Below are 11,166 nucleotides of genomic sequence, written 5' to 3'. Positions count from 1 at the left end.
CACACGCACACACACACACACACACACACACACACACGATTTTACTTGCACCGTGCTGCTCATCACTGGGTAAACTGTAAAGAGGATGAATGACACACTGTGGGGCAAACTGAAATGAAGTAGATGAATCCTGCTTTAGACACACTAAAATAGAACTTCATTTGCCAGGGGAAAGCTCTGGACTGGTGAAAAACAAGACCAAAGTAACAGCTATACAGAATAAGTGTGCTTTCCTCAGAGTAAATGTATCAAGTACACAGCTAAAAAGAGGCAGATCTGCAAAGAAAACATTTTCGTATGATGAGTAAACAAATCAATCACCATTTAGTGCTCCTACTGCTATCCCTGGGTATAAAGGACTGCATATAATTTACTAATTATTAATTTGTGACATCGGCACCAGTGAAAATACCACTCAATTGTAACGGTGAAAGACAAAAAAGTGTCACAAGGAGAAGAGTTTCCTGTAGTGTTCTTAAGAGAAAGAAAGAAATGAAACAGTAAGATTTTCCTAATGGTGTTACAACTAATTAAAATTACACACACAAAAAATTGTCATACTTACTACAAGACTGTATTCTTGAAATTCCATTTGCAGCTCCATGCAAGCTTGAGTCAAAACTCTGACTATTCCGCACGGTGACTGGAGAACTGCCATTGCTACTAACAGCGGTTGTACTTGGCATCCGAGCTAGATTAGGCATACTTCTTCGGAGCTTATCTAGAAAAGAATTTTACTAAGTTAAAAATCACAAATTTTATGCCAATTAAAACGCTTTCAAAAGTAAATACAAATAGAAATCATATTCTGTTCAATGACAAACAGAAATTATCATGTGTCTTATGAACTCTAGCAAGCTAATTAATTACCCCCGGTAGAGACAAACACACTCCATGTCTCCAGAAAGGTTCCACCAAACAGACTGCTAAAGGAAAGCACTTGTTCTATAAAGAGGGAGGAATTAGGTAATCAGTTAGCTGTTTGTTCCTTTACAATAAGTGGATAAAACTGAATCGAAGTGAGGATAGAAAATAATCTTACAGTTTAAAAAAAAAAAAAGCTAGGAATTGTTACATGTTAATAAAAAAAATAAACCTAGAAGTGTCAAACCAGCAATTACTGAATCTTTTGCTAGCATACCAAAAAAGGAAGAAATTCTTAAAATTCTAACTTGAGATGTTTTGACATATCCATTCATCACATCAACATGACCACATTAACTTCTGGAAAGTTTTAAGGGGCATGAGTACACCACCAAACCTCTTGAGACTTGAAAAAATGCTTCCCTTTCTTTTCCCTTGCTGAGTACAGCTTCTGCCACTAAGGGGCAGCAGAGAGTCAGTCACGCACAGACCTCAGTGCTGCTGAGATTCGAATTAGGCCACAAGAGGGCAACTCTACAACGTAGACAGTTTTCTCTTTAATACACACCCCCTCAAAACTGAAGTACACATATCAGGTCACTCAAGCTCAGAAAAGAAAGGATACCTCTGAATACTCAGTAAAAACCCATTCAAGTACAAAACCAGATTCATTTTTCTCCCCTTCACACACAGCACAGCTCCTTCTACGTCACTTAGATCCCCCCTTAAGTCCTGTCAATTCTGCCTCATAAATATTTAACAAATCTCCCACTACCACCTAGTTTAGACCTCATTATTTGTCATCCACATTTTCACAAAATCCTCTTAATTGGTCTCTGTACACCCTGTCTTGTTCCTTCCCATCTTCCATACAGCCAGTGACTTCTAGCCAGCCACTGGCTTAAAACCCTCTAATCACTCTCCCTCCCCTTCCTCTGAAAGCCCAAGCTCCTGGGCTGAGACAAGATCCTTCTAAGATACAGGCTCTGCGGCCATCTCTAGCCTCATCTCCTGCTGCCCTCGCCACACAGCCTACTTGCCAACCACAGCGGAGAACGGAGTTTCCAAATACTTCACACTCTCGTACCCCTGAGCGTGCTGGTCCTTTCACTTGGACACCCTACCCCACTTTGTGGAATGAATGAATGAACGAGTATTTCCTGTGTATATATACTATACAGTGCGTTAGACAAGGGAGTTCCTGACTCTCAGTGGGGTTATAGTCTAGACCATTGTTTCTCAATCTTTTCTTCTGCTGTCAATCTTTAGGAATCCTTTAAGGAATAAAGGCAGCAGCCAGCTACCCACCAAACATCTAAATCTAGACTTGCAGTAAATACAGGGTTCAGGGGAGGTCCTCAGGCTAACACTGATTACACCATGCCACTGACAACCCCTGCCATACCCTAAAAATCACAGTTAGCAAATGTTCTGCAAGCTTTAATCACTTATCATACCTGGCAAACTATTCAAATACAGTAGCCCTACCCTGCCCCACCTTATGGGCAGGGGATACGTTCCAAGACCCTCAGCGGGTGCCTGTAGCCGCCCATAGTACAGAACCTTATATATACGATGTTCTTCCTACACAGGCGCTGACAGGCAGGAAACACACACGGTGTGGATACACAGGACAAAGGGATGATTCACGTCCCAGGTGGGACAGAGCAGGAAGGCACAAGATTTCCTCATACTACTCACGACAATGCACAGTTTAAAACTTATGAATTGTTTATTTCTGTAATTTTCCATTTAACATTTTCAGACTGCAGTTGACCATGGGTAACTGAAGTCACAGGTAAGAGTGGACTGCTGTATGCTCCTTTTAAATCCTATGATCCCCAGAAATATACCAAGAACTTTCAAGAGCCATCCCGTTGGAAACCAGGCAATGTAGGAGCTATGGAAGTAGGAAATATTAACGCGCACTGCTATTTTATTTTTAATTATTTTCTTCTATCCATATTATTTTAATAATTTAGAAAAATATTTGAGAGATTGGTTTCAAAGTTACGACTCTCATTCCACAATTTTGTCCAAATAATCCTCTGGTAACAAATGAAGGCTCAGATATCTGAGCCATGTTAATAAAAGTTTAAAAAAACAGTGGGGTTGGGGAGACCACCTTTACTTTTTCAGCGCTTTGAACTTTTCCAGCGTTTTTACTCCAGGCAATGGAATGATGGTCATTATTTCATTTATTCCTTATGACAAACTTAGGTTAAAGGATTACATGTTACAAAAAGGAGAACGTGTACCGGATGACTTGATGTCCAATTATGCCTACGTTTTCTACGAAAGGGATATTATTTGTCTACATTTTGTAGCCAAATAAGTGAGAGCTCAGAGGCATGAGAAGCCTGGGAAAGGTATGAGTGGTAGGCCAGGAAGGGAAACCAGCACGTACTGGCCTTCAGAGCCTGTGTACTCAGCCATTAAGTTAATTAGTCAGAAGTCCAATCCAGAGAACTGCTGTTGTATTCCATTTTCCTTTGCGTGTGGAGAGCAGACCTTTTAGAGAAATAAAACTCCCACCGTCAGACACCAGGCTGAGAAATAGTTCCACTTTCCTCACAGGAACCATCATAACAGAGGTTTAGGGAAACCTAACCCTTTTCACAATGGTGTTGACTGTAAGTTAATACCACTTGTCTAAGGCAGGACAACGACCCTACTGATGAGACTGATCAAGATGCAAAGGGAGCATCTGCTGGACAGGCAGGATGTGATGCTCTAAGACGCCTGACAAGAAAAGCCTTTGCAGAAACAACTCCGTGCCCTCTCCCGCAGTTTTAATGATGCTGTCATTTTCGTTAAGCACATAAAATATTGTCTTTGATATTATGAGCTTTAATAAATTACTCACTAGTGGCAGTCACTTTACCTGCCACTGTTTTCTTTTAAATTTGAAATCTGATGGTATTAAAAAAAAAAAGAGAAGTTCTGACTATAAAACCTTAAATATTTTCAAAGGGTCTCTCAATTAGCATGAATAATACAAGTACAGAGGAAGAAAAAGTAAACACTAAGTACATGATAGCAGGTGATGACTAGTATGATTTGTATTTGGCCTTGCAGCCGTGGCTCACGGCCCCAGCCGCTCCGCGGCACGTGGGATCTTCCCGGACCGGGGCACGAACCCGTGTCCCCTGCATCGGCAGGCGGGCTCTCAACCACTGCGCCACCAGGGAAGCCCTTGGCCTTGCAATATTTTTAAATAATTTGTTGGATCATTTCTGGGCCCAGGTTTGAGAAATGCTGCTGTATAATCATTAAAAGCTATAACTCTGTGAATATGGTTGGTTTCTCCATCCTCTACAGGGTTTGTGTGTGAACGTCAGACTGATCATCAGTGCAAAAAAGTACCAGGCTTAGAATATCACATGATTATTCTCCCTATAGTTCTTGTAAGTCAAGATCCATAACTCCTGGGACTGGGGAAGGAAGACAAATGATGAAGAGGGAAACAGAAAAAATTACAAAACAGAACGACACATATTCCAACCCACCGTGCTGCCATCAGGACAAATCTACTTGCCGGTACCACGCCAAATATCAGCGTCCATAGCCGCACTGCTGCACAGATCTTAATTCTAGATGTCAGGACGCCAGAGGGAAAGACACATCCCAAACTTCCCCTAAATCTCGATGTGCACAGCAGCATCCTCTCCAAGCACCAGGGTCCACACTTACCATCCATCATCACTCTGGGCTAGGAGCAGGCCGTCAGAGAAGGGGGGTTTTGAGAAAGACGAGAGAAGATGCGGCTCCGTGCCTCTGACTCCATGGAACTAGGACCTCCTCAAGTCCCACAGCCCTGCTGTCCTACAGCTTTACCAGCCACAACATGAAGGTGCTCCCCATTTCTGACTCAGTCTGGTCCCTCACAATGGTTTTCCTGAAGCTATAAATCTGGGACACGTAATCAGAAGCTGGTCAATTATAGATTTAAATGTACACCAGCCAAATGGATAAGGTCTTGAGGATGTACTTAATAAGTCTTGGAAACATGTACCAGTTATTTACCTTGACCTTAGAACCATTTCTTGACCACGTATGAAAGATCAAAGCACATCGAATACCAAAGGCGCATACAACTTACCTCCACTGGTCCTGTTTGGTTGCTGATCTGGAGTTTGGGCTTGAGGTGAATAATACTGTTGCTGCTGGTAATTATTCGAAGGAAAATACTGGGACCCGGGGCTCCTCCTACACTCCCGAATGCTGGAGAAAGTCTGTGAATGGGGAATTCCTCTTTGGAAAGGTGAGCATCTCGGAAGACGAGGCTGAGGTGGTGGCAGGTGATCAAATTCCTCCTCGTCCTCCAGACTGAATCGATCGTATTCTTGATCACTGCATGTCCCTTTTTTTCCTGAATTCAGGGACACACTGGAACTAGGTCTCGACACAGATGCTGAAGTAGAAGCATAATCTTGCCTGAGACCTATGGAACAACAGGGACTAGTATTTATCTTATGAGGCATTTCAATCTGGCTTAATTATTAAGTTCCAATTCATCAAATATTTGAGGAAAATTTGTGTCAAGTCAGTGATTCAAGTGGAGACCCACTATCTTGTTCTTAGTTTATTAAATCCCAAGAAAAAAGACACATTTACCTACCAAACAGACAGCTAATACTAGACTATTCTGTTCTGGGAAAAGATTGCCCCAATTCCAGTGAAGACTGAATATACCGCTACAGTTCATCAATCAGTATCTGTCAATTTCCCCAAGCCATTCCTTCTGGAATATGGAGAGATACTTAGGAAGGCTACTTAGGAAAAACTATTCATCATCATGATGAGTAGTTAACTGTGAGTTAGACAATCAAAAAATCAAATCTCGGGCTTCCCTGGTGGCGCAGCGGTTGAGAGTCCGCCTGCCGATGCAGGGGACGCGGGTTCGTGCCCCGGTCCGGGAAGATCCCACATGCCGCGGCGCAGCTGGGCCCGTGAGCCATGGCCGCTGGGCCTGCGCGTCCGGAGCCTGTGCTCCGCAGCGGAAGAGGCCACGACAGTGAGAGGCCCGCGTACCGCAAAAAAAATAAAAATAAAATTAAAATTAAAAAATTAAATATCTGCCCAAGTAGGAACTCCTCCTGCTCCCCATCCCAACTTTCAAAGTCAAAGGAAAGTTCAAACCCTGGGGCACAAGTATTTTCTAATGAGGTCACTTCTCTTGTTCTTTTTGTTACTAATAGTATCTTTTTCAAAGCATGCTGACACTTCAAAACTTCAGGAGTTTTGGGTCATCCTAAATGACAGCCATCTAAAAGTAGTCAAACTGGAAGTTTCTAGTCATCTCGTTGCCAACCCACAACTTTGTTTTAAAGTAGTCTATGCCTGACTGACTACTTAACTTGCGAGACTGACATCCAATCTTTCAGCCATATATTTGTTTAGAAAGAGTTACTGTTAGTGTACTGTTACTAAATAACAATATAAAATAATCATTTTTCCTCTCAAAATGTATCTTATTAAATCTCGCATAAGCATTACAATGTTTCTCATAGTAGCCTTGCCCAATTCTGAAAGCAGGAAATTGTTATGCTTAAATGATACTTGGCTGTTTCTACTTATGTTGGCCTCAGAAGATAATTCCAAAATAAGCTTAGCCCAGTTCTGTGATCTACATCTTCTTTTGCCTTTTGATACCATTAATACCCTTGAAGTAGTTCACTCTCAGATTAATTGTTGTAACCTTAATGCAGAACCAGTAATCACCCAATGTTATTGGAAATAACATTTCCAATTATCTCTCCTTCAATAATTATGTATCTTGAGAAGTATAATTTTTATGGAAGTATAGTTGACTTACAATGTTTTGTTAATTTCTGCTGTACAGCAGTTATTCAGTTATACATATATATACATAATTTTTTATATTCTTTTCCATTTTGGTTTGTCTCAGGATACTAAATATAGTTCCCTGTGCTATACAGTAGGACCTCGTTGTTTAACCATTCTATATGTAATAATCTGCATCTGAGAATGCATTAATGCATGTTTAATTGAATTTTTATTAAGATAACTACACACTCACATGCAGTTCTGGGAATAATAGAGATCTTTTGTGTACTCTGTCCAGTTTCCCTTGATGGTATCATTTTGCAAAATCATAGAATAATAGGACAACTATGATATCGGCACTTATATAAACCCATTTGATTTAGATTCTCCAGTATTACTTTTATAAGTGTATGCGTGTTAGTATTAAATTCTATACAATTTTATCACCTGTAGGATCATATACCTACCACCACAGTCAAAAACAGAGCAGCTCCCTAAATCCCTCATGTTGTGCTTTTATAACCACATTTACCTCCCTCCTGAGAGCCCACGCCCTATCCCGAAGCCCCGGCAACCACTAATCTGTCATCCATTTCTAAAATGTTGTCATTCCAAAATGTTATATAAATGGAATTATACAGTATGAAATCTCCTGGGATCATCTTTTTCACTCAGCATAATTCCCTGGAGATTCATCCAAGATGGTAATGTCTATCAAAAGTTATTCTTTTTTCTTGCTGAGTAGTACTCCATGGTATGGAGGTACCCCCAGCTTGATTAACCACTCACCTACTGAAGGACATCTGAGCTCATTCTGGTTTTTGGCTATTATTATAAATAAAGGTTATTATTATAAATAAATTCATATACAGGTTTCTGTGTTTCTGAACACAAGTTTCCACTGCCCTGGGATATATGCCCAAGAATACAATGTGCTGCGCCTTATGGAAACCGCATGTTTAGTTCTCTGAGGAACTGGCAAACTGTTTCCACAGTGGCTACACTGGTGATGTTTTACATCAATGTATTTTGCCCAGAGTATGTCCTAATATTTTACAATGGTCATGAGACTGTGAGAAGCATTTAATTGCTCCACCTACAAAGTAGGATGGTATGAGAGAAAGAATAGAATTGTTTGCCCATTACCTGGGGAGAAATGCCTGAAACCTCCCCACCCCCTTAGATTTCAAGTAGCAGCCTCTAGTTTAAAACGTTTTCTAGTTTAAAAAGAGGAACCTACTTTCTTCTTGCAGACGAGCCATGATCTGAACATCAGTGAGGTCCTGTAACTTATATCCCATGGAGATAGAATCATCCTCCAGTTCTGAAGTACTCAGCTCACTGTCTATGGATGACTGGGGACTGAGAGGGGAGCCCCTGGATGTATAACCTAAAAACAAGGGAAACGTGTTTGTTACTTAGCATAAAGAACTGCTATCTGCATGTGCTCTACAGTTCACATATCAACAGTCAGCACACTTCAAGGCATTCTCCAATCAAAAGACACAGAGTGGCTGAATGGATTAAAAAAAAAAAAAGACCCATCTATATTTTTCCTGTTTTCATTAAGTCACCAAAAAACAACCAACACACCACTATGACAGGAGAATGGCAAGACAGTATGCACATCTTCACGTGTTCATAATTCATATATACAAAACCACTTGTTTTCTCAAATTCAGTTTTCATAATTCAAAAATCCACTCTTGTGCTGTACACTAAAAAAACTTAAAAAGGTAGATTTCAGTAGATTTCATGTTATATGTTTTTTTTTTTTTTTACCACCGTAAGACAAGAAAAATCAATAATGCTAAATCTGCATCCCATTAGCTTAAGTATATATCTAAAGGCATGGTATAAGAATACATATCCTGTACAATTTCAATGAATAATCAGACATTCTTGTCTCTGGTAGTAATGGATTATATATTTTAAACTAAATTTTAATCTGGTCCATTTTTTAAACAGGTACAAACAGCAGTGCTATAAATGGATAAGAATATCACACATAAAAGGCACACATCCATACAGGGAAGCACATATAAAACCTTCATAATTTAGAATCGTCACAGGAGACTTGTAGTCACTCATGAAAGTGAGAAAGTAATGGCTTGAGATAGGAGAACCAAGGAAGAAAGGGCCGAAGGGAGAAAATTATAGGGATGGAATCACCAATGCTGAGACAACTATGAGACCGTCATCTCATAAAAAGCTACTGTGACTATTCTTTCTACACAGCCCTGACTTAATAAAAAGCACCAACAATTTTTTAAACAGCAAGATATAATAAGTCTGATAATCTTCAATCATAATGAAAATCATAAAGCCCTTTATTTTGTTCAACAATTTTAAAAGCACATTATGCATTTGGAAACACATAATTATATATATATATGCATTTGATAAAGAGTGAAGGCTGCCTACTATACACAATTGAGAGCAGATTAATGACGTTAAAGTACAAATTAACCCTAGCCTTTGTCATACCCAAAGTAAGTGTGCAGCAGACTCCCCATTGTGATAAGTAAGATTACCCTCAAGCTTTTCAATGAAAGGTGGATATTTAAGCTGTGTTTAGTGACTGATTTACAAAGCAAGCCGCTAGACGAGAAGTTGAAATATTACCTGTTCTTTCAGGTGTTAGTATTGCTTTATTTGAGGTTTTAGAGAAGCTGGGAGTATTAATGCCATTGCTATAAGGGCTGAGTCTTGCCACAGGGCTATAAGGAAAAGCCAGTGAGACATTTGAAGGGAAGAGACTCCGCCATCGGCTAGCTGTCACAGAAGCAGAAAATAAACAGCAGCGGTTAGCTATACAGAAGCAGACATTGACTTGTCAGAGGGAGAAAGGGAAGAGGTTAAAAAAATGAAGAGACAAAGCAACTTTTCATTCTTAACTGGCTCTCACTTATCTAAGGGCAAACATACGTAAAAGCGGGCTATTTGTGAAGCAGGGCCCTATTTCTACCTTCATTAAGAACCATTCAATCAGTGCCACCTTGATTACAGTCAGTATGTCTATATAACAGTGAAAAGTTGTTTTTAATTTCCTCATTATGAATGCTATTTCTGCACAAAGATTTAACTGTTTTAACAATATGAAATGTTAATGTCAAAAGAAAAACTCAAGGAAACTTATCTTTAGAATTATGGGAAATAGTTCTTAATATTAACTGTTCATAGTCCTATTTTTTCCTAAGATTTATATTCAACCCATTTAATATTAATAAATGTTGATCAAAAAATTATTATGGAAACTTTGTTCTTGGATTATGGAAGAAACTTAAAATGACTACTGTATCTACTGCATCTCTGCTTGAGTCCAAAACAAGCTTTATGGAAAAATGATCTACAAAAATCACAGAAGGGTATATATACACCAAAACTTAGTGATAGTTATTTCAGGTGGCAGGCATAGAGGTAATTGATAATCTGCTGGATTTTTTCTTTATAAAAAATGCTTTCCAAATTTTCTGCATTGAACATGTGTTATTTAGGTAACTTTTAATGGTAGGATTATACCTCTCATTAATTTAATACTGTAAAATAAGGAACAAAAAGGAATTTTACCTGCATCGGCAGATGATCTAATTGCACATTATCTCTCCTGTCCTAATTAACATATTTCCCTCCTCCAAAATTACCAGCCCCTTGGATCTTGGGATCATAAAAAGACCCTAAATTGTAAAAAAAAAAAACTTAAGTCACACCTAAAATCACTTCCTCTCTCTTCATGACATACAAATTACTGTGCTAGTCAAAATCCACTTTTCTAAAAAGCAATCACTTAGATATGTGCTAAAGCAGGACAGGAGGGAATAGATGAAAAGTATAAATTAGGTTAAGTTTCACTTTGAGCAATAACTTCGTTATATTTGCTGGAAATTCGACAAAACTTGAAGAAACAAGTATAAAAATAACTGCTTTGAAATGCACTCCCAGGACACTTTTAATGAGAGATGCTTATGAGCAAATAGCTAAGAAGTGTTCAAAAATGGGCAGTGGGGTTGGAGAGGAAGAAACTGTGGGCCGTGGGCAGGCAAAAAAGTAACAAGCTCCAATCCTGAGACTGGTAAGGTCCTTGCGTAATAGCACCGCGGTTATTTATTAGAGCCAATGCTTCCTGTTACTTCAGCAAGGATTCTTGAGAAACAGCACCATCCCATTCAAACAACTACAGAAGAAATACCTTTTCTTTATGCAGATGGAAGAACGAGTTGAGGAATCTACATTCACAGTGATTCTGCTTTCAGAATCCACAAGTTTCACAAAGGGGTCACTGCCAGGAAGCCTCGTTCCTAGTTGACACCAGTCACGTCACTTATCCAACATGCAATTCCCAATCTGTGCCAGAGCAGAGACGTGCAGAGCTGGCACTCCCTTCCCTAAACCACCAGATATGTAAACCTGATCCCAAAACACACTGAGAAGTAGGGGTTAATATGCAACACACACTAGGTAGGCTCTTCTCACATCTTCAATCTCTGTAACTCAAAAGTTTCTCATTAAAAA

At 39.5% G+C, this 11,166-nt stretch overlaps 1 protein-coding gene across 3 annotated transcripts in view; it reads right to left on the bottom strand.

The window, feature by feature from the left end:
• The window catches only part of SLAIN1 (SLAIN motif family member 1), a 57,067-nt gene that overhangs the window by 10,208 nt on the left and 35,693 nt on the right, over nucleotides 1-11,166 (bottom strand). For 2 of the 3 annotated variants that reach the window (XM_007117840.3, XM_007117841.3), the window contains 3 exons: nucleotides 7,895-8,044; nucleotides 4,967-5,308; nucleotides 566-721 (listed from right to left, as the gene is read on the bottom strand). In XM_007117840.3, the coding sequence (XP_007117902.2) occupies nucleotides 566-721; nucleotides 4,967-5,308; nucleotides 7,895-8,044 (648 nt within the window). Of the gene's footprint in view, nucleotides 1-565; nucleotides 722-4,966; nucleotides 5,309-7,894; nucleotides 8,045-9,279; nucleotides 9,430-11,166 lie in introns of all 3 variants that reach the window. The other variant, XM_024123256.1, reaches the window with a different exon arrangement.

Source organism: Physeter macrocephalus, chromosome 13 (genome assembly GCF_002837175.3).
Source record: "Physeter macrocephalus isolate SW-GA chromosome 13, ASM283717v5, whole genome shotgun sequence".
In the NCBI taxonomy this organism is placed as follows: Eukaryota; Metazoa; Chordata; class Mammalia; order Artiodactyla; family Physeteridae; genus Physeter; species Physeter macrocephalus.
This window is presented reverse-complemented; position numbering and strand designations above follow the sequence as displayed.